The 24524-nt window shown below is 39.3% G+C and overlaps 3 protein-coding genes across 4 annotated transcripts in view; 2 read left to right on the forward strand and 1 right to left on the reverse strand.

Moving 5' to 3' along the window:
- LOC125207113 (midasin-like) overlaps positions 1 to 18996 on the forward strand; it is a 29719-nt gene extending 10723 nt beyond the window's left edge. The window contains 50 exon segments of the mRNA XM_048106329.1: positions 145 to 243; positions 438 to 526; positions 676 to 765; positions 899 to 964; positions 1252 to 1416; positions 1883 to 2090; positions 2164 to 3032; positions 3115 to 4647; positions 4726 to 4906; positions 5072 to 5176; positions 5540 to 5622; positions 5700 to 5945; positions 6064 to 6199; positions 6277 to 6362; positions 6455 to 6540; positions 6953 to 7094; positions 7183 to 7272; positions 7497 to 7620; positions 7738 to 7889; positions 8265 to 8378; positions 8617 to 8766; positions 8868 to 9041; positions 9129 to 9332; positions 9475 to 9579; positions 9687 to 9902; positions 10050 to 10169; positions 10529 to 10610; positions 10692 to 10819; positions 10911 to 11087; positions 11234 to 11309; positions 11417 to 11528; positions 11714 to 11794; positions 11876 to 11989; positions 12178 to 12246; positions 12330 to 12486; positions 12635 to 12792; positions 12886 to 12932; positions 13029 to 13255; positions 13591 to 13812; positions 13924 to 14139; positions 14217 to 14375; positions 14460 to 14672; positions 14773 to 15072; positions 15168 to 15311; positions 15403 to 15606; positions 15688 to 17625; positions 17743 to 17922; positions 18260 to 18358; positions 18471 to 18596; positions 18680 to 18996. Coding sequence (XP_047962286.1) covers positions 145 to 243; positions 438 to 526; positions 676 to 765; positions 899 to 964; positions 1252 to 1416; positions 1883 to 2090; positions 2164 to 3032; positions 3115 to 4647; positions 4726 to 4906; positions 5072 to 5176; positions 5540 to 5622; positions 5700 to 5945; positions 6064 to 6199; positions 6277 to 6362; positions 6455 to 6540; positions 6953 to 7094; positions 7183 to 7272; positions 7497 to 7620; positions 7738 to 7889; positions 8265 to 8378; positions 8617 to 8766; positions 8868 to 9041; positions 9129 to 9332; positions 9475 to 9579; positions 9687 to 9902; positions 10050 to 10169; positions 10529 to 10610; positions 10692 to 10819; positions 10911 to 11087; positions 11234 to 11309; positions 11417 to 11528; positions 11714 to 11794; positions 11876 to 11989; positions 12178 to 12246; positions 12330 to 12486; positions 12635 to 12792; positions 12886 to 12932; positions 13029 to 13255; positions 13591 to 13812; positions 13924 to 14139; positions 14217 to 14375; positions 14460 to 14672; positions 14773 to 15072; positions 15168 to 15311; positions 15403 to 15606; positions 15688 to 17625; positions 17743 to 17922; positions 18260 to 18358; positions 18471 to 18596; positions 18680 to 18712 — 10895 coding nt within the window. The 3' untranslated portion in view covers positions 18713 to 18996.
- A 751-nt stretch (positions 18997 to 19747) lies between these two features.
- LOC125205753 (solute carrier family 25 member 44-like) lies at positions 19748 to 21537 on the forward strand. Of its 2 annotated transcripts, none has more exons than XM_048104855.1 (2): positions 19748 to 19915; positions 20271 to 21537. In XM_048104855.1, the coding sequence occupies exon 2, from the start codon at positions 20306 to 20308 to the stop codon at positions 21332 to 21334; it is 1029 nt and encodes a 342-aa protein (XP_047960812.1). In that variant the 5' UTR covers positions 19748 to 19915; positions 20271 to 20305; the 3' UTR covers positions 21335 to 21537. The 2 variants fall into 2 exon arrangements, with proteins under 2 accessions (XP_047960812.1, XP_047960813.1); XM_048104856.1 differs by having other exon boundaries at positions 20281 to 21537.
- Positions 21538 to 21728: 191 nt separating this feature from the next.
- On the reverse strand, positions 21729 to 24505 carry LOC125205754 (PHD finger protein ALFIN-LIKE 4-like). Its single transcript, XM_048104857.1, has 5 exons — positions 24298 to 24505; positions 24111 to 24143; positions 22962 to 23190; positions 22432 to 22567; positions 21729 to 22302 (listed from the first exon to the last, which is right to left on the reverse strand). Exons 1-5 carry the CDS (start codon positions 24389 to 24391, stop codon positions 22033 to 22035), a joined length of 762 nt encoding a protein of 253 aa, XP_047960814.1. The 5' UTR covers positions 24392 to 24505; the 3' UTR covers positions 21729 to 22032.
- Positions 24506 to 24524: the final 19 nt, after the last annotated feature.

A 24524-nucleotide genomic window follows, 5' to 3' on the forward strand; every position in this document is an offset into this window, starting at 1 on the left:
TCATACAAGTAACTCCAGGTAGGATTCAGATTTCTCACTAGGTTTGATGTTGGACTATTGTATTGTAGTTATTTTCTATTTATTTGTGTGCTATTCCTCATAACTTCTACTTGAAGCTCAAGCTTGGTCATGGATCTTGTTCAGGTACCGATAGTGTTACTGCAGAGGGTTTTCAATTTTTGGCCCCAACCACTCAGAAGAATACTATGAGAGTGCTGCGTGCTATGCAGCTTAACAAGCCTGGTAATTTCTGTTACACTTGTTTTGGGATCTGTGTGTTCCTGTATTTACATACATTATGGTCCGTATGGTTGTGTCTGAATGTGTACTGGTTAATTACATATTTGTGCACATTTGTCAACGGGTTTTAACTATTAATCAATGCATATCGAGTTTATAATGTTTGATGTTTTCATGTTTGTCGGTCCTTTTGGAAGGAAGTCCAGGTGTTGGGAAAACAAGTTTAGTTGCTGCCCTTGGCAGATTCTCTGGTCACACTGTTGTGCGGATTAATCTATCTGAGCAGGTCAGCAGAACTGACTTATTTTTAAATAAAATGAAAAGCTAATTTTCTTACATCTAAATGTTTTGATTTGTTCTTTTCATTCCTCATGTTTCCTTTATCCCATATGGAACTTTGAGGTCAAACTATGTTAACTGGATGTGTTTCTGCAGACTGACATAATGGATTTATTGGGGTCAGATTTACCTGTTGAAAGTGATGAAGGAATGCAGTTTGCCTGGTCTGATGGTATCCTGCTTCAGGTGGGGTGACTTATTTCTTCATTATATTCTTTTCTATTGTACAGTGCTGAAAATTCATGCGCTGACGTATTTTCTGTTTTTGTAGTACTTTTCTAACCATAAAAGTATTTAAATGGCATGTACTGTTATGCAGGCTCTGAAGAATGGATCATGGGTCTGTCTGGATGAACTTAATCTTGCACCACAGTCTGTTTTGGAGGTACTGTAGTAATCAGCAATTGTCACCCCCCCCCCCTCTTCCCCTTTGATTCAAGTCTTTGCTTTCACTTGTTTTATCAAATCTTGCAATATTATGCTTCTTTTTCATTGAATTTGAATCTAGATCCGTTGTGGACGAACTCTAGATGTACTGTTCTTTCAGCACTCTTCTTCAGTGTGACATTTCATGGGGAATGACTGCCTCTTGTCTGATACTGTTTTATTTAAACTCTTCACTGTTACTGGATCTGGTTTGTGGAATTAATGATTCTTCGTGATGTACATCAGGGTTTGAATGCAATTCTGGACCATCGGGCTGAAGTGTTTATTCCTGAGCTGGGCCGTTCTTTCAAGTGTCCGGCATCTTTCAGAGTTTTTGCATGTCAAAACCCTTCCTATCAAGGTGGCGGCCGGAAAGGACTTCCTAAATCTTTCCTAAACAGGTTTACTAAGGTACACAATACACTCTTTTCACTTAGTCTGTCTCTTGATATGTGAATCTTGTACACGTAAAAGGTTTAGTCCCATCTCATCTCTTATTTGGATTTTGCAGTTAAATTATACTATTTCAAAATGGGTCATCGTGTTTTGTTCAATTGCACTCATGTTTCCTTCTCAATGAATGTATTTAACGAATTTATCACATCTGAATCACTATTTCAAACCCAAATTAGAAGCAACACTATTAAATGAAATGCCCTCTGCAACTCCCGATATATTATACAAGACATAATTTATTTCTGCAAAAGTAAACACTACATCCTAAATTTTCAGCAGAAGTGATGAAAACAGAACTTTGAAATATGATTAAAATGCCTCCCTACCCCCCAGAATGCTGCAAGCCAAGTTCATTTCCTTGCTAGGGCAGTGTCAGATTCATGTTTCTCAGTAGTGTTACTTTAACTTGGTGCTGATGCAGGTCTATGTTGATGAGCTGGTTGATGAAGATTATGTTTCAATATGCAGTTCACTATTTCCATCCCTCAAAAAATCTCTTCTCTTGAAGTTGGTTCTGTTTAACAAAAAGTTATATCAAGAGATCATGACGGATCACAAATTTGGTCAAGATGGTTCCCCATGGGAATTTAATCTCCGTGATGTGATTCGTTCTTGCCAAATTATTGAAGGTACATCCTTTTTATCTGTACGTTTGGATTTATTATTTGCTCAACTGCTTCTGACATTACTGGAACATCTCAGATGCATCTGGGAAGTCGAAAGTCGACAGTTTCTTGAGCGCCATTTACCTACAAAGAATGCGCACATCAGCTGATCGGTTGGAGGTTATGACATTGTATGAAAAAACCTTTGGATTGAAGCCATATATTAATCTACACCCTAAAGTTAAGCTCAGTCCCGAGTCTTTGATTGTCGGAGATGTATCCATTGAAAGATACCAGTTTCAGTCATCTGGGACATCCAATAGCAACCTTAAGATTTTGCCTGGTTTACGTCATTCCGTAGAAGCTATTACCCGCTGCGTAAAGCATCAGTGGTTGTGCATTTTAGTTGGTCCTCCAGCATCTGGTAAGACATCTCTGGTAAGACTGCTAGCTGAGCTGACTGGAAATGTACTTAATGAACTGAATCTTTCTTCGGCAAGTGATGTATCGGAGATACTTGGATCCTTTGAGCAATATAATGCCTCACATCACTATCGTCTTGTTGTTGCTCGAGTGGAAAGGTATATGAACGAATACTGCAACTTGCAACTGGAATCTTCCTCGGAGGCTTTCGTTCAAAGGAAGGATATTACCGCCCTGTGGCTTGCCTTCTTATCTAAGATAAATTATTCGGCAGCCCTCACATATAATCCTATTGCAAGTGGTTCTATGGCGCAATTGATTGAAATTATTGAATATCTGAAGCTTGATCTTGAAAAACAAGCATTGCCTCTTTCTTGGTCTCAGAAGGATCTGGACAGCATTCTAGGAATGATTAGAAAGTTGGAAGATCATCAGAGAAGTCAAAAGTCTGTGAAGTTTGAATGGGTCACTGGATCACTGATCAAGGCTATTGAAAATGGGGAATGGATTGTTCTAGAAAATGCAAACCTCTGCAATCCTACGGTATGCAAACTCTATTTTATTTCGCATGTTCTTGTGTTCTAGAGGACTGCCACTTTCTTATCGTTAATTCACCATTTTGCAGGTTCTTGATAGGATTAACTCGTTGGTTGAACAGTATGGGTCTATTACCATAAATGAATGCGGGACTGTAGACGGAAAGCCAGTGATTCTTCAGCCCCATCCCAAATTCAGAATGTTTTTAACTGTTAATCCCAGCTATGGCGAGGTATCACGAGCAATGAGAAATAGAGGAGTAGAAATATATATGATGCAGCCTGATTGGCTGCCAGGCCAGATAGGTCCTAAAATACATAATGAGATGGAGCTAAGAGAAATAAAGAGATTTATTTCCCTTTCTGGAATTCCCATGGGTAGGTTGGTAGATATGATGGCCAAAGCTCACTTGTTTGCCAAGCATAAAGGATCGCAGAGTAATATAAGCATTACTCATCTGGAACTTTCACGCTGGGTGCAGTTGTTCCAGCGGCTTATTACAAATGGAAACCATACTGTTTGGAGCATCCAGATTAGTTGGGAGCACACATATCTTTCATCTTTAGGCGAGGAAAAAGGAAAAAACATTGTTTCTGAAGCAGCTAGTTCTTATTTGTCCATGTCTGAACTATACAAATTCACTTCACCTGAAGATTCCTTGCTATGCTTACCTGGAGGATGGCCAAACCCTTTGAAATTAAATGATTTTGTCTATTACTCAAAAGATGCTTGTGTTAGACAGAATATTATGTATTTGGAATCATTGGGTATTGAAATTGCATCCTCCACCTTTATTGATAACTTGAAGAGAGTTTCTAAGGTAAAAACTCCTCCTGATGGAGGTCCAAAGATGATTCACATGATGGATGCCATGTCATTGCAAAGATATATGTTTCCTAAGGGCACGAATTGCATGGTTGGAAATTGTGATGCTGGAGATGAGTTGCAGTTGGTTTTATCTCAAAAGAAGAAAATGTTTTACTTTGCTGCTGACTGGGTAATGGAACAGGCTACTGACAGTGATTATCGTCTCTACATTTGGTGGTTTGAGCGGTTTGGTTCTGCGTTGCAGCCATCACTTCCATTTTTCAGTTGGTTTACGGATTTACTGAATGAGGCACTTAAGCATTCTATATGGAAAAGAATATTTCAACTGCGTGAAGAGATTTTGTCTCTAAGTGCATTGGACATCAAGTCCATATCCAGCCCTATACTCTCTGTCAACTCTATTGATGTGTGTTCATCTGATAGTGTGTTAAACCAACATCACATCCTCCTAAGGAACTTGATCAAGTGTGTAATCTTATTGAGACATACCCTTCAACAATGGAGCAAAGAGAATGAGTACAATCATGGTCACAAAACTAAGCATTTTGAACCACTTCTTAATTCGTTGCGACGAGTGGAGGAGAAAGTGCTTGATTTTTTTGCCATGTCTCCCTGTTTTGATATGCTTAGGTCATATACTGATCTCCTTGAACACCACTTACTCTTCTGGAATAGTATCGATCCACCTCAGATTGAGCGCCGGGTGATCTCTTGGCAGTTGTTGTTGAAAGATGCAGTGAAACTGAAGGATATTTGTCCTGCAGAAGCAGAACAGTTAAAGGATATTCTCATGGTAAACTTTTCTACACTCCCCTGCTATTTTTATTTTCTTCCTATCTGTATAAGCTTTCATTCAACTTGGTTCATGTAGATTGAGATCAGAAAACTTGAGGCCAGCTCATCCTTATGCTTGAATTCAAGCAAATCCTTGCTCTGGAAGCATGGTGGACATCCAATTTTGCCTTCATCTGCTGACCTACACCAGAAACAGTGCCAATTTTCTGACCTCTGTGAAGAAATGTGGCCAAGAGTTAACAAGTTTATCGAACCAGGTAGAGCATTTTGCATAAGGTTTATTAACCATTCTGAATAAATTGGCATGGATGGCAGGCGTGATTGTATGCTATAGTATAAATTGAAGGCTTGAGATGCGTTTGTTATTATTAAATTTTATTTTTACCTTTATTTATATTTATTTTTTGTTCTTTAATCCACAGTCTCATTGTCTGACATCATCTCCATAGAAGGAAATAAGTTTCACGAAATTGCGGTAGATGGTATATTGTTTTCTGATGTTGAACTTCGCGTTCTTGCAATTCAAGGTAGAGTTTCTTATTCTGCTGTGCATACTTATTTCATATTATATTTATGGATGAATGCGTCTCCGTTCCAACATGGCATGCCAGTACAATGTCGAATTGCATGTTTTATCAATTATTTTCTTTAACGCCAGTACAATGGCGAATTGCATGCTTCTCATTCGTCATGTTTCAGTTGATCTACTGAGTTCCACTCACTGAGTTGTAGTTTGCAGTAAGGTTGAACCAGAAAAAGATAATTACCTTTTCCTCCTTCAGTAATTCATTTCATGTGTTTGTCTGAAACAAGGATGAGATTCTTGTATACAATTGCATTTGTCTAGTAGACCTTACTTTGATTGGGGTATTTTTTTTATCTTCTTAAAGGAGTTTGCATGTCAACATATATTGTCGACAAAGTGGATGACAATGGTTCTGAAACTACACAGCAGTTGGAGGAAATGCATCAGGTATGTTTGTGATTTTTTACTCTAGAACCTAAATGATCAGTTTTTATATAACTGTGGTGGTCTTTCTGTTTCCTCAGTCTCTTTTGGAAAGGTGGGATTTTGAAAAGCAGAAGTTGAAAGGGAAATTGGAGAGTACTAAACTCTTCCCTGCACTCTGTTCTGCTTGTTGCGCTGTTACACCTGATATATTGCATAGAAGGTCTGGCCTAGATTGTTGGTTAAGGACACAACCTATTGTTGATGAGACCAGTCTTTGCCTTGACTTGGAACTTCTGAAACACTTAACAAAGATTGTTGTGGATGATGTGGAAGAACAACACAGTGTATGGGATCTCCTTTAATTTAATGAAGTGTACCAATGATCTTAAGTTCCATCTTTTAGTCAGTTTATCTTAAGATGATTATTTCTGTTAACATTTTTTACTTTGACATGTATGACAGGCTTTGTTAGATTTGTCTGGGCTATTAAAATCATCTTTGGGCTTCTCATTGGATTATTCTGCAAGGCCTCTGGTAGACTTCTTGCCTCACCAAAAAATTTTATGGACCCTAGAGGCCTGGGAATCAGTCAAAGGAGGTAAGGGCTGCTCTACAATTTAGTTATTGGGGTATTACTCGTATCTCATGATTGATGTCTTCTTTTCTCTACTGCAGCAAATGAAAAAATCTCTAGTTTTATTATGGAGATGTGGTTTAGATGGCATGCAACTCTCTGGGAAGTCTGCCCTATTATTTCCAAGGTACTTATACACTTCTTAAATCTTGCATACATTATTTGTACCATGTACTTTGGTTAGTTAATAAACTGACCTGTGGTGCACTCATCATGCAGGCCTTTCCTCAGAATGAAGAGTACAATATTTTAATGCCTCAGAAGCTCTTTTGGCCTCTTAAATTGACAATGGTTGACGAGATCCTGTGAGTGCCACCTAGACAGGAAATCACTTTCTTTACTCAAGTTTCATTTTCAATCAAATGAATGCTCGACATGCATCATATTTGGCTAGGCCGGCTATGCTACACTATTCTAATAATATATTTGATTTAACTTGCCACTCATCATATACTGGTTCTGGTCTTACGGTTGCTTTGGTTAATTGGGCATCAATATCTCTTTAGCATAAGTGTTTTGAAACTCACAGTTGACAAAGGGTGAGCATGTAGCATGTTTCTTTTGTTAGAGTTGTTTCTCACATACATAAATGTGAATTTAGGCACTGAGGGGGTACTTGATTTGGGGTTTAAGAGAGAAGGGTTTTATTGTTTGTTAGGCATAATTCGAACTGAACTCTGAAATGTTGTTTGATCTTGGCTTTTCTGTTTGAACCAGGAAAAATGTGGACCCCATTAGAGACTATCACTTGCATAAGTTCAAGCTCAGAGCTACTTGTCGCAGTATTTGGCAAACTTCTGAAAATGTAATTAGTTCAGGTGGCATGTTTCTATCTGCTGCACGTTCTCTCTTCAATCAGGTATTCACTATTGATTTGGAAAATGTTCTTGGTCATTATTAACTTAAACAGTTTCTAATTTGACATTTCTTTTGTACTTTGCTTGTAGATTATTTGCGCCCACAAAAAGTCATTTGTCGATTCAAGATATGCTAGCATCAAAACCACTCTTTGTTCTATTCAGGAATTAATTAACCCGGTACATACATTTGCTTGTTCTCATTTTTCTCCATCATAATCTGGCATTGTGTTTTTTAAGGGTATGCACTCTGATGTAAAAATCTCGGATCACAGACTGATATAATGTTCATTTCTCGAAATTTATTTGATTCTTGATTTCCTTATAGTCACATTTCATATATTTATATTAATTGCTGATTTCTCTTCCCTCACTATTTTTATACTTGGTACACAATATTACAGATGGAAAATATAAAGGTTTTGGTGTCTCTTTTGAAATCATCAAATCATCGTGTATTCACATCCTTGATCAATTCTTATATCGAGCCACTGCTTACTGAACTATATCCTGCGTTCCCATCTGATGGTTAGTGCCTGTTGTACTTTTTTTCAGGTTTATGGTTTTTTCTTAGCTTTTCTGCATATCTCTCTTTGATGTCTGAGTACTTAGTTTCATCACATATTACCAATCGAAATTCTGCAGATATCCTGAGTGCCGGGTGCTCTCTGTTGCTAATTGGGGGCCTACGGTATAATCTTTTGGTTCGCTGTGATGACTTGGATCCTACGTTAAAGTACTCAATCAAGTATTCAGAACTAACAGCAAAGATAGCGTTACTTGAGATTGAGATTGAGGTGTTTCTCTTGCCTTGCAAAGAATTTTTAATCTCCTCTTTCCCTCCATCAATGGATTGCATGTGTTGTAATTATTTTGCAGATTGATGATTAATGTGCTCTTTGGAAAATATGGGATTTGGAATGATAACTTTTAAAATCTTGTATATGTAAAAGGAGCTCTAACGTCTCATAAAAACAACAGAACGCTTAGCTTGTTTTTTTATTTGTATTGCTGCATAGAAGCAACTCCACTCCATAGCATGTTGGTTCTTCAAAAACTCAACAATGTATTTTTATGTTTACTGTATTCATGAATTTCACTTGGACTTTTGAGGCATGTATCTACTGTTGGCTCCACATATCCTCAGACTGATCGGTTATTTTGTCTTCCAGGTTAGGCAAGAATGCATCTATTTAGCTGGAAATATGCGTCAGGAGGAAGATGATGGTTACAGAAGCAAATTGCTGGATAAACTTAAAGCTGAAAGAAGGATGCTCCGGAGAAAGGTCCCTGTGCACAAACTCTCATATCAGAATTTTTGGTTCCTTCTTTGTATTCATTTTCTGAGTGGAAGTTTTAGCACCGCCAAAAGGGTTTCCCGACCACTGCCATTTTGAGAGCATTATGCTTGTCTTAAAAATTTTGTGACGTCTTGCATATGTTAGCATATCCTGTAAATATTGATCTATATGGACGTACATCAGTGATTCTTATCTCACCCGGTTACATCTGCTCCTGAATCAGATGGTCTTCCGCCCAAATCCAGGAAAATTTAAGGATCTGAAGTATCTATGTAACGATTTTCTGAAGTCAGTTACTGCTATTGTTGAATGGGTCAAGAGTGTCAAAAACTTGAACATACAACAGGTCACTAACCAAGTGCACAATTGGCAGGTATTGTTTACTTTCAAATTTTGTTTGCCCTCTATAAGCATGGTCCTCAACACGTCAATTTATCCAATCTAACCTTCCATTCTTGTACTTCTTATTTTCAGGATATGACTTCACATTTCATTCACCAGTTGTCGAGATACTCTGAATACATTGATTTAACTGACCCTGTTCAAGTTGCAATATATGAAATAAAATTAGGATTGTCATTAATTGCATCTGATGTACTCTGCAGCAGTTATCTGCCTAAGGGCGAGCAGAGTATGAAAGCCCTTTTGGTGGGTAGAAGAAACTTGTTTCGTGTAATTGTATATCTTTTTTCTTAAACAGTACCTTCCTTTTGACTTTTCATGCTACTTCAACAGAGCACAATTCACAAGTTTCTTAGGTTCCCCAGAGTGTGTGCATCTAAAAGAGCCTCTATTGATGTTGGAAGGAAGGCCCAACTCTCCATAAGTGATATTGAATGGCCATCAATTGTTGAAGAATCAGAAATATATATACTGCAAAACATTGTTGAGTTAACTGGTGACACTGATTCAACTAGAGACCCTTCTTCTCATTCAACGGTTTGTCATTCTTCATATTTGGAGTTCTTTCTGTGCATCTACTGAGCAATATCTTATAGTATTTGCTAGTATTCTCAAAAGGTCTACCCTAGGTTTATAATACTATGTACTCATTATGCTTGCAATATGTCAATCCTTGCAGCAAGCATCAACCTTGCCCTTTAAGATTTCTGTTTACCACAATCTCCTGGCTCAACTTAAAGACTCTGTTGCTGGTGCTCGATTTCTTAGCACTTCTTCCTTTAAGGTACTGTTGTTACCTCGTATCTTACTATTTTCATTGTACTACTAGTGTTGCACACCTTCTGTGATTTTCCGACAGAAAAGTTTGAATTTTTGCCTATGTTTTGTCAGCTTTTGCATGAGATCTTCCATAATATTGCAAGTCTTTGGATGAAGCATCGGGTAAAGTCAGCTGACGATGATCAAACTGAGATGTTCAAGTTCAGAGCCAGAACATTTAGGATGGAGAGTATTATTGAGGTTGATGTTTCCAACTGCGAAAATTTGCTTGCAAATGATAGCTTCTCTGAGTGGCAGGAACTTCTCTCTGAAGAACAAGATGACAAGGTAATGATACTCTCTTTAGTTCCATCCTCTTCAGCCTGCATGCTAGTGGTCATAGAATAAGCCAGACTGTCACTGCGTACAAACTCATATACAATACATAGAGATACAAAGGGGATGGATGCCAACTCTCAAGCTTTTACCTTGCAGATCAGGGTCAATGAGGAAGATGAAGCTCTGGAGCAACAATGGAATGCTCAGGAATCTGATTTGGATGGCATTGTCAACATACACAACCAGTTATTTGGTTCAATCGACCTTGTTCAGAAAGTAAGTTCTAAGCTTTTTTTCTATCCCTCCTAACAGTGCTTAACAGTTATCAGGCGATGAGCTCCAAGGGTTTTTGATGGGCATACTTGCTCACCAAATTGCATCTACGGGGACTACTTCTATAATTACCGGATATTTTCATACCTTACTTACATAATTGATGAAGAATTCATACTGGGACTAACTGAATTACCAATCTACTTGCTTTGTTTGAATCAGCAGAAGTGTCTGTACTGTATTAGTACCTGGTTTGGCTTTAATACACAATTTTTTTTTAAGAGTGGGAGATAGTCAGATAGAGCAACTAACATACTTGCATTTTTCTAATATTAATTCATATATACCATCACCTCTACCAGCCTTGCTGTGTTGAAGTGTCAGACGGGGATAGAATGTCTTCCTTTTGCAGCTCTTACATGCTGGGGATGAAGTTAACTCGAGGTGAATAATTTCTAAATGATCTTACTGTGTATAGTAAAAAAATTGCTTGGACTCAATCTCTAAAACATACTTCTTTTCCAGGCATGAGAGGTTTAATTTCCTCAAGTTTTGACGCCAAGATTGCACCTGAACACTTGCTTCGCCTCTGTTTGGAGCACGATGACAAGTTCATTATTCAGAAATCAACTTCTGCGTACAATTTTTACAAGGTAGATTTTCTGCTTTCAGAAATTATTTTTCTTGTTTATCATGTTATCTTTCTTCTCGCTTATGTGATTTCATGTTTTTTTTTTCCAAAAGGATTCAAATCCACCCATGCACGCGAAATTGGTAGAACCGGCTACACACCTTAAAGAGCGAATTCTTTTCCTCCAAAAAGAATGGGACGACCACACTGATCGTCATCTTTCTCTCATGAAAATTGTAGAAGTAGTTGACATGATCCTCGCTCTACCACTTGATACACCTCTTGCCAAGGTAGAGTATCTTACTTAAAGATGTTACTTGAGAACTAATACTAGTATTTTCTGGACTCTAAAGAGATATGTTAATTGCTCTTCATTTTTTCTTTGTGGAGGTCTAAATGCCTGTTGCACTGAAGTTCTTTTCTTCATGATTTTCAGGCTCTCTTAGCTTTGGAATTTCTGATTAACAGGATTAGAAATATGCAGGAGCCTGGCACCAAGTTTCCTCTCTCTGGTGAGCCAGATTTTCGGTGTTTTCTTTTTGGTGGCTTTGGTTATTCTAGATGAGTATCTCAGCCTTTTATATCCAGTAAATATTTACTGCAATTTTTTTCCTTGTAGATCAATTGGAACCTATTTTTGCTCTGGTTTCCACATGGCATAGGTTAGAGTTTGAAGCGTGGCCTTTATTGCTTGATGAAGTTCAGTCTCATTTTGTGAAGAATGCTGGAAATGTAAGCTTTTTAAAGTTCTCATAATGGGTTTCTAACAAAACAACCTGGATGTTAAACAAGCTGAGAATTGGAACTAAGTATCTCAACTTAGTCCATGAATAGAGTATACAGAAGAGAAAATAATATTTCATACATGCTGAGAAAATTGCTTAACAATCCTACAACACTAACTACATGTTTTGCGGCTATGGTTTCCATTATATTCTGTATTCCTACGAGGCCCTGATGACAATGCTGATCGATATGTGAACTCAATGATTGAAAGGCAAGCATTTAAAAAAATGTCTTTTGTTTAACTCTGAAAGATTTTTTTTTTAATTATGTTTAAAGCTAAATTTACCTACAGCCTGGAAGAATTCTTCAAGACATCCACCATTGGCGAATTTAGAAAGCAACTGCAGTTGCTTCTTTCGTTCCATGGACAGATAAGCAACAATTTGAACTGTAGATCATATATAAGGTATGTCTATAGTTTGGTTTAATATCTCTACATTGCAGCGTGATTGAGCATTCTTTTCTATAGAACGTGTTTTGTTTTAAAATGAAAAAGTCTATATAAGTCAGCTGCTTGAATACTTCGTTTTTTATTATTTTGATTTCTAAACAAAATTTAGACTTCGAGATGCTAATGTATTATAAACCTTGCAGCCATTACCAAGAGGAGAATGTGAAAATACTCTACAACACTTTAGGATTTTATGTGCAATTGCTGCCTTGGTAAGTTAATATCTTCTCTGAAGAATCCTGTCATTTTGATTATCTCATGCTATATGTTTTTTATTTTATGTTTGTATTTTAAGGGTTCTGGATCATATCGAAGAAAACAGAAAAAGCATCGAAAAGGAGTTGAATGAGCTTTTGAAGCTGTGCCGTTGGGATCGTGTTGATAATCATTTGGCCATTGAGAACTTCAAAAGAACTAGGCTGAAACTACGAAAGATAGTAAAGAAGTATACTGTATGATTACACTCTCCTCTTGTGTTCAAGTGCAAGTGATTCATATATGTTGTCCAAATTTATGCACTGCCCTGGTTATATTTTGCTTCCTCATATGGAGATGAGAAGGAAACCAGTTTTGTATATAATATCTTTCTCTTCTACATAGGATCTTCTCCAAAAACCTCTAATGGAATTCATTGGTCAAGAATCGCGAAGTGTGATCAGCAGCCATCCTTGCCCAAAATTCATGCTTGACCAGTTTGATGTCATCAAGACCCTCCTTGATACGGCTTGCAGTGAGGTTGAATCTATAGCTGAGAATGGGTAAACTTTATGCCTCTTTCACCTCTTCTTTTCTGTCGTCTTCTTTTTTCCGTTATGCATTATGTTAAAAATATGACTTCTTTCTTTTAACAGGTCTGCATGGTTAGCTGATTGGTGGAGGAGGCTGGAGTTATTAGGGGGTTAGTTTCCTGAGTTACCTATGACATCATATAGTATGTTGTTCCAGGTTTTGATAGTTCTTAAATCTTAAGCTAATGGGACCCTCAATCTTACAGAGATATCAAGTGGTACCAAGGATGAAACTCCTTTGCAGTCTCCATACTTTTACTCAGAAGCAAAGGAACAGTTGTGGCATACAATTGTAAAATTATGCGCAACTGTAGTACACTGTGGTGAATTTTGGGAAGATAAAAGTAAAAAGTCTGGAAAGAAGAGGGCATTCGCTGAACTTCTAAGCCTCCTTGATAGCTGTGGCTTGTCCAAGCATAGAAAACCTATTGAGGTATACTTTTATGCTTCAATTTTATTTATTATTTTTCTATCACTTTTGAGTTTATATTGGGATAGACCTACTGCCATTTTGTTTTGTAGTTCAAATTTCTGGTTCCCTTTCTCCTTTTTACCCAGTAAATTTTACTTCTCCCTCCTGCGTATCCATTCTAATAATTTTCATGTCTTTTAAACAAAAAAACTCTTGGTTTACTTCTCATTTTAGGTGTCTTTGAATAATATTTTCTGACCCTTTTCAGTTAGTCACTTTGAGATTCATGCTTAGTTGTATGCGTACCGAAGGAATGGAGCTTGTCTAGTGTGTTAACAATGTACACTGTATTGCAGGGTCAGTCCGACAGATCACATTCTTGGCTTCTCCAGCCATCTTATGAAGTGCAACATTTGCTAATGAGACAGAGTGAGGATGTTCATAGCGCTGATACGGATCATAGTCCTTTTGAGACTATATGGAGAATGGTGAATAAGTACTACTTCAAAAACATTGCATCATTTAAGATTTTGGAGAAAATATGTTTGAATTTTCATAAAGATCTTCAGCTAATAGAGGTATGTGTCCCGTGTAGATCCTTGCTGGCTATCTGGAATTTGTCATTGTATGAAACACGATAGTCATTTGATAAATGCCATTGATTCAGTAACGTAAGCTCTGTATTGTAGGTTGAGAGGTCGAGTTCTTACGTTGATCATCTTATTGAGATACAACAAGAACAAAGAGCTGTTGCTTATAATTTTGCACACAATCTCAAGAACTTGAGACAATGCATATGGCCTTTGGAAAATTTATTGTCTAGCTCGACCACCTCAGCTACTGTGACAGTTAGTCAGTTTAGCAAGAACCAGCATGCTACTTACAAATGCATGTGGTTACAAAAGGTACCTTTTGACACCCCATACTGCTAGATGCTAAACATATCGAATCCACTCTGACAACCATTCTGTTGATTTTGCAGCAACTCTTTGATGATTTCTGCACTTTACTGTATGAGGAACAGTTGTTGCTACAAAAAGTTGTAAACAATCACCTGGATACATGTTCTCTTGTCAAATGTGAAGCAGAAAAGATCCGAGTATTCATTCAGAAAGTCCTTCCCGACTTTCAGAAATCTAAGGTACTTATGAGCATATACTTTTCCGATCAGGATGGCTGCTAGTTCCGATTCTATTTTATCTGACTTTTCTTGCCGTGCCGACAGAATAAACTGGATCAGTATCTTCTTGGAAGTTGCAAAGACATCATCACTATAGGTGGTGTCGCACTGCATCCCTACGGTGTCACAGAAGAAATGGAAGAGCAGGTGAGTGATAACTTCAAATTGATTAACACATTCGAGAAGGATCTAGCAGTTTTCAGTGGGCAGGGATCTGTCAAAATCCTTCTTGGGCATTTTCAAGATCTATTTTTAAAGGTACGAAAGATTGTATTCGATGCAAGTTTTACCTGTTCAGTAATTCTGTATATGTGTAATAAGTCTAACACAATCCGATGTATAATGGGATGTTTTACAGGCTCATAACGCTGAGGATTTCCATTTATCTTCTCAAGCAAGAAAGTTGTCTAAGAATGTGGGTTTGAATGGTGAAAAAGATATAAATGAACTTGAATCAGATTTCGAAGTTTCCCTCTCACAAACAAATAAGCGCATCCTCAGTATACTTCAGAACTCCAGATCTCCAAACTGTGATTCTGCTTCAACTGAAGAATCCCTAATGAAGATGATGGAGTGGAAGATTATATTTGAGAAAGATATCGAACTTCTGCAGTTAGACCTGATATATGAGGATGTGGCCAGAACGATTCAGTGTGCTGTAAGTTCATAGATCATCAGTTCCCTTGCTTCAGTTACCATTTAAAGAAAAATGATTGACCTTAATTTGCACATAATTTTCATGTTATTCCTTAGGGAGATCTTCTCAACTATTCTGGAGAAAAAGATCCGTGTGTGGATTCGATTTGCACAAAGTTGAGAAAATTGCATGCCCTGTTGGATATGATACTCGCTTTTGGTGATAATGTTCTGCAGGATTTTCTAGTCGCGCATAGCATGGTATGTTTTACATAACATTCATATCGCCTGATTTTGTTTACTTTCTTCTTAAATTGACAGTATTTAAGAATTTTGTTGCTGCTGCTTTCAGGTATCCAAAGTGACGTATGGGCTCGCAAACATTCTTGTTTCGTTGTTCTCGAAAGGTTTTGGTACTATGGAAGAGCAGGAAAATGACAACTCGAATGAGGTGACTCAGGATGCAAGTGGAACTGGTATGAGTGAGGGTGTAGGAGTGAATGATGTCAGTGATCAAATTCAGGACGAAGATCAGCTTCTCGGAGCTTCTGATAAGGTATGCGAATGTCAACATTTGATATTTCGATAGTATTGGTTTTCTGTAGCACGATGTTAAATTTAATTTTTGTTTCTGAAGCCGAATGAGGAGCGTAATGATGATAAGTCGAGTAAAAATGAGAAAGGGATAGAGATGGAGCAGGAATTTGATGGCAATACGTTCAGTGTGAGTGAGGATTCAGGAGATGATGAGGATGATGGTAACGAGGAGGATGAACAGATAGAGTCTGCCATGGGAGAAGTAGGCGATAAGAGTGATGTAGTTGACGAGAAACTCGGTGACACAAATGAGGACGAGGATCGCAGCGCAAACGAGAAGTACGAACAGGGTGCATCGGTGAAAGATCAAGCTCAAGATGAAGAGCTTCGAGCCAAAGAAGATTCTGAAGCCACGAATGAAGATGCCGTTGATCTTGATGCAGAAGAGGCTGGCGAACCTAATCAGGAAAATGGAGATGAAGAAGGCGCTGATGGTGAAGATGATATGAAGGTAGACAAGGATGATGCATATGCAGATCCTACTGGGGTGAATCCCGATGTCGAGGATAAAATGCCGGAGGAGGAAGAAACGCCCATGGATGAACTAGATAGTACTGAACCAATGGAAGAGGAGGGTGAAGCTGAAGATGTGGATGATTCGGATGCGCAGAATGAGAAGACAGATGAATTCATGGAAGAGGTGGACCCCGAGAACCCCGACGGTGATGGCCCCGGAAATGAGAAAGAATCGGATGCTAAGATGCCGGAACAAGATATTATGCAATCTGAACCTAATGACAATGCTGCTCATTCTGCGGGGAAATCGATGGTGGACGACTTTGCAGCTATGGCTGAGCAAGGCAACTCAGCTCCAGACGACAAATATTCAGAAAGTGAACTTAAAGACAGCCTTGCTCCAACAAACGGGCAGCCTAATGCCTCTGACCTGGAAGTCAGGGTTGCTGACTCTACAAACGGCCAACAACTGAGCAACGAGCAATCGCAGTCTTCGTTAACTCCTTCAGAGTCACATATTCAGAAAGCTCAGACGAACCCCTGTCGGAGCGTTGGTGATGCTCTCGATGGGTGGAAAGAGAGAGTTAAAGTCTCGGTCGACCTTCCCGACGAAGTTGCGAAATCAGATGATATGCTGGAAGATGCTGACGAGTATGGCTACACTGCCGAGTTCAAGGAGGGAACGTCTCAGGCACTCGGACCTGCAACGGCTGAACAAGTCAAGAGTGATATTGCTCAGAACGAGACGGAAACCGAAGTAGGAGAGGCTGATGTGAGGGAACGTGCTGCTGAAATCGAGATTGAAAAGAGCACCTCCGAGACTAAACCGTTAATAAATTCTGCTCTTCATTCTGCAAATGATGTTAGCATGCAGCAAGGAACAGCAGATATTGAGAAGGATGATGGCAATGCCATGGAAATTGATGATGATTATAGTCGAGACGGGACTACCTTGTCGGAGAGTCTGGTATCCGTAAAGAGGCCGTACATCAACGAAGAAATTCGTCATGTCAGTGCTTCAGCAATGAGCGAAGACGACGATGAGCTTGGTAAAGGTCGCAAGTTTGAGCCCTCCGCTGATACGAGGGATGCTGCTGCCGTGCTTTGGCGAAGATACGAATCACGTACGATGAGATTGTGTCAGGAGCTCGCAGAACAGTTGCGTCTCGTGATGGAGCCTACTTTAGCTAGCAAGCTACAAGGTGATTACAGGACTGGTAAAAGGATTAACATCAAGAAGGTGATTCAATACATTGCCAGCCACTACCGGAAAGACCGAATATGGCTGAGGCGGACAAAGCCGAACAAGCGCGATTACCAAGTCGTGATTGCAGTGGATGACTCCGCCAGTATGTCAGAAGGCAGCTGCGGAAGTTTCGCCATGGAAGCACTCGTGACAGTCTGCCGCGCAATGTCCCAGCTGGAAGTCGGGAATCTGGCCGTTGCAAGCTTTGGGCAGCAGGGAAACATCAGATTACTCCACGATTTCGACCAACCATTCACCCCCGAAGCTGGAATCAAGGTAACATCTTCATACATGTTCCAGCTCTTGAATTCTCATTTTCTGCTTGAAAAGTCGCATTCATTAGCAAATGATTAACAAATAAACTTGGTTGCTTTGGCATTTTACTCGGACCAGATGATCTCGAGCTTCACCTTTAAGCAAGAGAACACAATCGTAGACGAACCAATGGTTGATCTACTCAAGTATGTGAACAACATGCTCGATGCTGCTGTGATGCAGGCACGGTCGCCATCTGGCTGCAATCCTCTAGAGCAGCTCGTCCTGATCATAGCCGATGGCCGTTTCAACGAGAAGGTACTGCTTTATCTTCTTCGCCTCTTCAAGTCCCCACTGCACTCCCCTCCCTGAGTAAAACGAAAGCACACCACGGACGCACACACACAAACAAATACTCCTTCCGTCCCAATAAATATGAAACGTTTGCTTTTGGGCACAAGATTTTATGTATTATTGTCTTGTGAGTTAAAGAAGAGAGAGGAAAAAGTAGAGTTAAAGTTATTTCTATTTTAAGAAACGTTTCATTTTTAATGGGACAACCCAAAAAGGAAAACGTTTCATTTCTAGTGGGACAGCGGGAGTACATAGTAGATCACAATCCTCTCTCTTAACCCTCGGTTTCGCTCTAAATCAGGAAAAACTGAAACGGAGAGTGAGAGACATCTTGAGCACTAAACGTATGGTTGCATTCCTTCTCCTCGACAGCCCTAACGAGTCCATCATGGATTTGCAGGTAATAATCTAGAACTTCAATCGACTCATTCATCCCTTTTATAAGCTTAAGCACGTATTCCATCGAGTTCTTGAAAGTACTAACACGATCATGTCATGATCGCGCCTTGCAGGAATTCACAGGCAAGGGAACAGATTTCAAGCTCTCCAGGTACATAGACACTTTCCCGTTCCCGTACTATGTGGTCCTCAAGAACATTGAAGCGCTTCCCCGTACGCTCGCGGACCTCCTAAGACAAGTATGTTTCTGTTTAAGATTCTGCTCACACTTGTTAATTTTTAAAACTGACATTAAACCTTTCGACATCTCTCGCTCTTCCAGTGGTTCGAACTAATGCAATACTCAAGGGACTGATTCGAATGAGGAAATCGGTCAAGAACCCTGTTGTAATCCCAGCTCGGCTCGAATCTTATTCCTCTACACGACCTTTAGACGAGTACTCTTGTTCCTCTTCCATTATATTTTCCATTGGGTTTTCGCCGAAAAGGTTTTAACAAGGCCCGGCCCTTAGAGTTTGCTTTTTTGTGTTCTTTAAGATTGTAGTTTCTTCTTTGCTTAATAGCCCCAATTTGTCACTACACAGATGAATGTATACATATTGCTTATAATGAGGAAATTGTTCCTCATATTTTTTTGTATATTAACAACTATTGCAATTACATTTTTTATAGAAGAAACAAATTTAGTTACAAAGTATCTTTATTTTTTTACTGTAATTTTATATTCTTCTTGTATTTTCTGTATCGGTAGTATATTAAAAAAGGAAAGAAAATATAGGTTTGGACAAAGCGCACGTGAGTATTCTGGGTTTGGATAATGTTTAACGCCTAACACGTCACTGATATGTGGATAAGCACTCCTCTGTGTCGCAGGTAGGTAGCCAATACCAATTTTCAAATTTATATAATCCCTCAGTTAAAAAAAAAAATTATTGGGATGATATAGAAATAATGCATAATACATAAAATAGGAGAGATCGAAAAGAAAGATGGTGGAAATGGTATTAGTAAATAGTATTATAACTTATATTATTATTAGTTTTTAATGGTGGAGTATAGTGATACAAGTTGAATATAAATTAATGTACATGAGTTTTGGAGATTTTTTCATTAAAAAAAATATGATAGGAGTATTTTTATAGGACGCATGAAAAAAGATAGTATCCTTATAAAACGTACTACTTGTATAATTAATTTGTTTGAATCTTAAATATAGATAAACTATCTAAGTAGTGATAATTAATTCTCGCTATATGCAATAAATTAAGCTATAAATAACAATTATGACGTATAAATCGCATATGCTTAAATTAATTTGATCTTGAACTTGCCGGATATATATTGATCCAAAGCTAAAATTGAGATTATCCAAGATTAGATAAGTGGCAAAATCAAAGATGGGCCAATGTGTTCCTTTTTTCCCTTAAAAAACAATTTCTGTTGCTCTTATTCTATTCAATTTCTAAAGATTGTCAGCACTTTTCAAAGGCATAAAACAATTGATATTTTTGCCGGCAAGATCCGATCTTACCGGATTTGAAAGGAGTGGAGATGATCGGTAAGAGTTCTTAAGAAGATGAAGAGCACGTTTATCTTGTTCATTTTCCCAGCTAAAACATTCTTCCACAAGCGCAAAAAGTCGATTCACATATTAATATGAATCATTAGACTGTGTATTGTTGTGTTTTTCTCTCCTTATTGCAATAATCTGTGCACAAGGTTGCGAAAGATCGGATTTTTCGTTGAAATTTCTTCGGTTGTGTGTTTAACCTATGATTTATTGGATGTATGCATAGTCATGTTGTTCTGTGTTATGATGAATTCGATCAGTGGGGGGGATTAGGGTTTGTAATTCGCATTTAGGGCTTTTTTGTGTGAGATTGAATCGGATTAGTGATTTTGAATATTGGAAGTGTGGTGAAGGATTAGAGGGGGAAAACTGGGGAAAATGAGCCTTGGTGCTGCTGAGGGAGAATCAACAGCGGAAGAAATCCACATTCCTGCAGATATAGAATGGCAAATGTTGGATAAATCCAAGTTCTTCTTCCTTGGGGCAGCCTTATTCTCGGGTGTCTCGGCTGCGTTGTACCCGATGGTGGTGCTGAAAACGCGGCAGCAGGTTTCTCAGTCGCGTGTTTCTTGTGTTAGGACTGGGGTTTGGATAATGAGGTATGAAGGGATCCGTGGATTGTATAGGGGATTTGGGACTTCCTTGACCGGGACTATCCCTGCCCGAGCTCTATACATGGCTGCGCTTGAGGTTACTAAGAGTAATGTAGGAACCACTGCGACTAGGCTTGGATTGCCTGAGCCTAGTGCGGCTGCTGTGGCCAATGCGGCAGCTGGAGTGAGCGCTGCCGTGGCTGCGCAGGTGGTGTGGACGCCCGTTGATGTGATCAGCCAGAGGCTGATGGCACAGGGCGGTGGCAGTGGTGGTGGTGGTGTTAAATACGCTAATGGGGTGGATGCGTTCGGGAAGATTTTGAGGGCAGATGGGATCAGAGGATTGTATAGAGGGTTTGGGATCTCGATCTTGACCTATGCACCGAGCAATGCTGTTTGGTGGGCGTCTTACTCCATGGCGCAGAGGGTGGTTTGGAGTGGGGTGGGGTGTTTGCTGTGCAGGAACGGGGAGGAGAGGGTCGAGAATGGGGGGCTGAGGCCGGATGCCAAGGCTGTGATGGCGGTGCAGGGGGTGAGCGCTGCCATGGCTGGAGGGGTGTCGGCCCTGATCACGATGCCGTTTGACACGATCAAGACGCGCCTGCAGGTGTTGGACGGGGAGGACAACAACGGGAGGAAGGGGCCGAGCTTTGGGCAGACGGTGAGGAACCTGGTGAGGGAGGGTGGATGGACTGCCTGTTACAGAGGGTTAGGGCCGAGGTGCGCGTCCATGTCCGTCTCTGCAACGACGATGATCACCACCTACGAGTTCTTGAAACGCCTCTCGGCTAAGAATCAAGAAGCTCTAACATGATGAAAGAAAACACACACGAAAAAATCAAGTATTCTCTGATGATTTTGGTTTCACTCTAACCTTTCGGTCTTTTTTCTATAGCTTGTAAATACCTACTTTTGTTTAAGTCGTCTCCAAAGATAAGACGACTAAGCTTAGAACCTTTCCTTTGTAAGATATCACGAAGTTCAGTTCATCATTAGTGAAATTTAAACTCATAACCATAGGAGATGTCTCTACTTCTAGCGTATTAATTATGGGTCCATGATTAATTGAGAAAATGATTAATACTACTATAATAATATGGATTTATAATCAACTGATAGTTTATGCCTACAATTAATATTTTCCCTTACTAAAATACCCATTTCAGCTACATGATATGCGAATCCCATCCCAGAATTAAAAAAAAATACAAAGCTCAATCATGCCATATCGATTATGCAGCATATGAAACGAACACAAACAATAGCTTTTTCACAGGATCATTGAAGACATGAAATCCTATTTAAAAAGAACATAAGTTGCAGGCAGCCATGGGACTACTTCTAACACTGCCAGAAACAATAATACTGTACCAAAAACAACGAGATCCCCGAATCAGAAAAGCACGCATTCACAGGTTAGGCTTTGGTGCTTAGAACAAGGATGAGTCTGATCGACCGATGCAAATGTAGTTTTCCAGAAAGTACAGAAGCTAAAAGGTAGCGATCTATAGACTAAGGGCGAGCTCTCTTGTTGCTGCATGTGGGGCACTTGTACTGCTTGATATGCTCAGCTCTAGCAGGGGTGATCTTCACGCATTTTCCATGGAACCACTTCTCACATATGTCACAGCAAATCCAGAATTCATCCGATGCATAGTTCTCACCACAGGCACCACATAACGTCTCCCCATGCTCATCCTCATCTTCCTCGTATTGTAAGCCGTAGTCTTCATCATATGGCTGCGGCTGTGGCCTTGAAAACCTTCCAGGAGTTTCAGCCCGCTGTCACCAACAGAGTATAATATATATTACCATCAAGAAGTTGAAGATCTAAGTGCTCGAGGAACAGCTGGAACAACAGGTAAGTATCAAAGAACACGAAAACAAACAACCCGAGCATCTATTGCTTACTGATTTGGAGTTCGACTTTGACTTGTTGCCATTCTGATTTGACATTGAAGATTTCTCCTTATGCTGTTTTTTGACAGCACCAGTCACAATTTCAAACACAGTTGGTAGATCGTTGATCAAGTTAAAGAGCCGCTTCCTGCACCAACAAGACAAGTCCACTGACATAAATATCAACTGACGAAACATCAAGTGCGTTCAGTAACATAAATGCTCGATAACATAATCTTATGGATCCAATCGTATGTAAACAACAGTGTTTCCTCCACTAGTTAAGAGTGACTCACACTCACAACAGGTTCAATCAATATTTGGAATACCATATCAGACAAAGAAATGTGCAATAACTACTATCCAGGGATTTCAAGTTATTTCTACAAAATGGATTAACCTAGAAAGGTTCATTCCAGGCACAATAAAGACCAAAATTCTAGACGAAACAAAAAAATTGAAGAAAATATCAGAATCACTATTAGTGAGAAATTATGTCGTGGGGACTAGCCAAACAGATAGAATAGTTGAATAGGAGGTACCTGTCGGCTTTATCGAATCCAAACCTAGCCCCAAAGTAGAAGGAAACAGCAAGCAACCAAGCGTCACTGTGGACAGCAACTAGAGATAACCAGTCCTTTTCCGGCATCCCATCCCTAGCGAAGTTGATTCCTAAAGCAGGCTCAGGGAGTTCTGGTGGTACTTCTTCAGCAGGTAAATGAACCTCCCATTGCTCACTAGGAAACCCGTACAAGCACAAATTCTCCTTTTCTGAAAGTAAACAGTTACGTAATAACATTCATTGCATCAGACCCGAATGACGACAAGAAACATGATGTAAGCCCCATTCAGTTACACCACACTCTTCGATTAAAAATGAGCCGCATAACGCCAACAATCAACACAACCTCACACAGAAGAAAATCCATATGCAACAGTACCACTATCATTCTCAATTGACACAAAGGAAGTCGCTAAGCACCATTACTTCAGAACATTATCATAATGTCAAAGAACCCAAATCCAATAAGATTACAAGATGATAAAATCCAAATGTTGCATATCAACAAACATCACGACATGTGCAAACAGCAAAATTAATAGAAGTCCTCGAGGTACCCTCTTAATACGGTATTCCTCATGCCCGTTACACAGCAATAAATGGCATAGCTCTTCGATTTAATCAAAAGTAGAATGTCTTACCCAAAAACAAAAAATAATCAGAAACTCAATTTAAGACCAGCTAATTGAGGATTTATAAACATGAACATCCTTCAGTCAGTTAACAAAATCTATATCTGAACAAGTATACAACTCTCACACATTACATTTGCAGTAAGACACATAATTGTGGTTCTATAAACAATTAGGTCTCCTGCAATCAAACTAATTAGCTTTGAAATACACATTTAAAATCAACAATCTCAAAATCCTCACAACAAAACATTGACCTAACAGGACGCAGCAAATAAACACAAACATACATCTAAAAAGTAAACAGAACCGATTCACACGTCAAATCAAAACCCTAACGAACGCTGATCAACGTCGAGATCAGTCCTCAACACGCTCTCTCCACACAGAATTGACGGAATTGAAGCCGTTTTCCGAAAAACGCCTAACACGCAAACATGAAACCAGCGAATTGGAAACCTAACCAGCAATCAACCAATGCAAAACAAAAACCATACCAGGATCGCACTGCTGATAAAACTCTTCAACATCTGCAACCAAAAAAAAAAGGTGAAAAACACACCGTGAGACGAAATCGAGAAAAAAACCGTCACGAAACAAATAATGCAGACGCCGAGAAGCTACGGAACGGAAAAATTCAACACAAAAACCTCGAGAAGTGAAAATAAATAAGAAGAAGGAGACCTGAAGTGAGAGCTTTGACAATTCCAGCTCTTCTGCCCTTGAAATCCTTAAAAACTTCTTCAACGGTGCGAGAGGTGTAGCCTGCTGCCTCCATCGATTTCTGGAGCTCAAACGCGGCAAAAAAATGGGTGCGTGGGGTTTATGGGGAAGGGGATAATAAATTGGAGAAGAATTTGGGAGAGAGAAAGAGAGGGAGAAATTATATGAGATGGGTTGATGGAGCGGAT

The sequence above is a fragment of the Salvia hispanica genome, chromosome 2 (assembly GCF_023119035.1).
Source record: "Salvia hispanica cultivar TCC Black 2014 chromosome 2, UniMelb_Shisp_WGS_1.0, whole genome shotgun sequence".
NCBI classification, from domain to species: domain Eukaryota; kingdom Viridiplantae; phylum Streptophyta; class Magnoliopsida; order Lamiales; family Lamiaceae; genus Salvia; species Salvia hispanica.

What these genes read in the sequence shown, in the direction of transcription:
- LOC125205753 (XM_048104855.1), top strand. Translation starts at nt 20,306, where the DNA reads ATGAGCCTTGGTGCTGCTGAGGGAGAATCAACAGCGGAAGAAATCCAC.
- LOC125205754 (XM_048104857.1), bottom strand. Translation starts at nt 24,391, where the DNA reads ATGGAGGCAGCAGGCTACACCTCTCGCACCGTTGAAGAAGTTTTTAAG. An exon ending in TGTCAAAGCTCTCACTTCAG is followed by an intron (nt 24,144 to 24,297) that starts GTCTCCTTCTTC and finishes TTTTGGTTGCAG; the next exon opens with ATGTTGAAGAGTTTTATCAG. An exon ending in GGATTCGATAAAGCCGACAG is followed by an intron (nt 22,568 to 22,961) that starts GTACCTCCTATT and finishes TTGTTGGTGCAG; the next exon opens with GAAGCGGCTCTTTAACTTGA.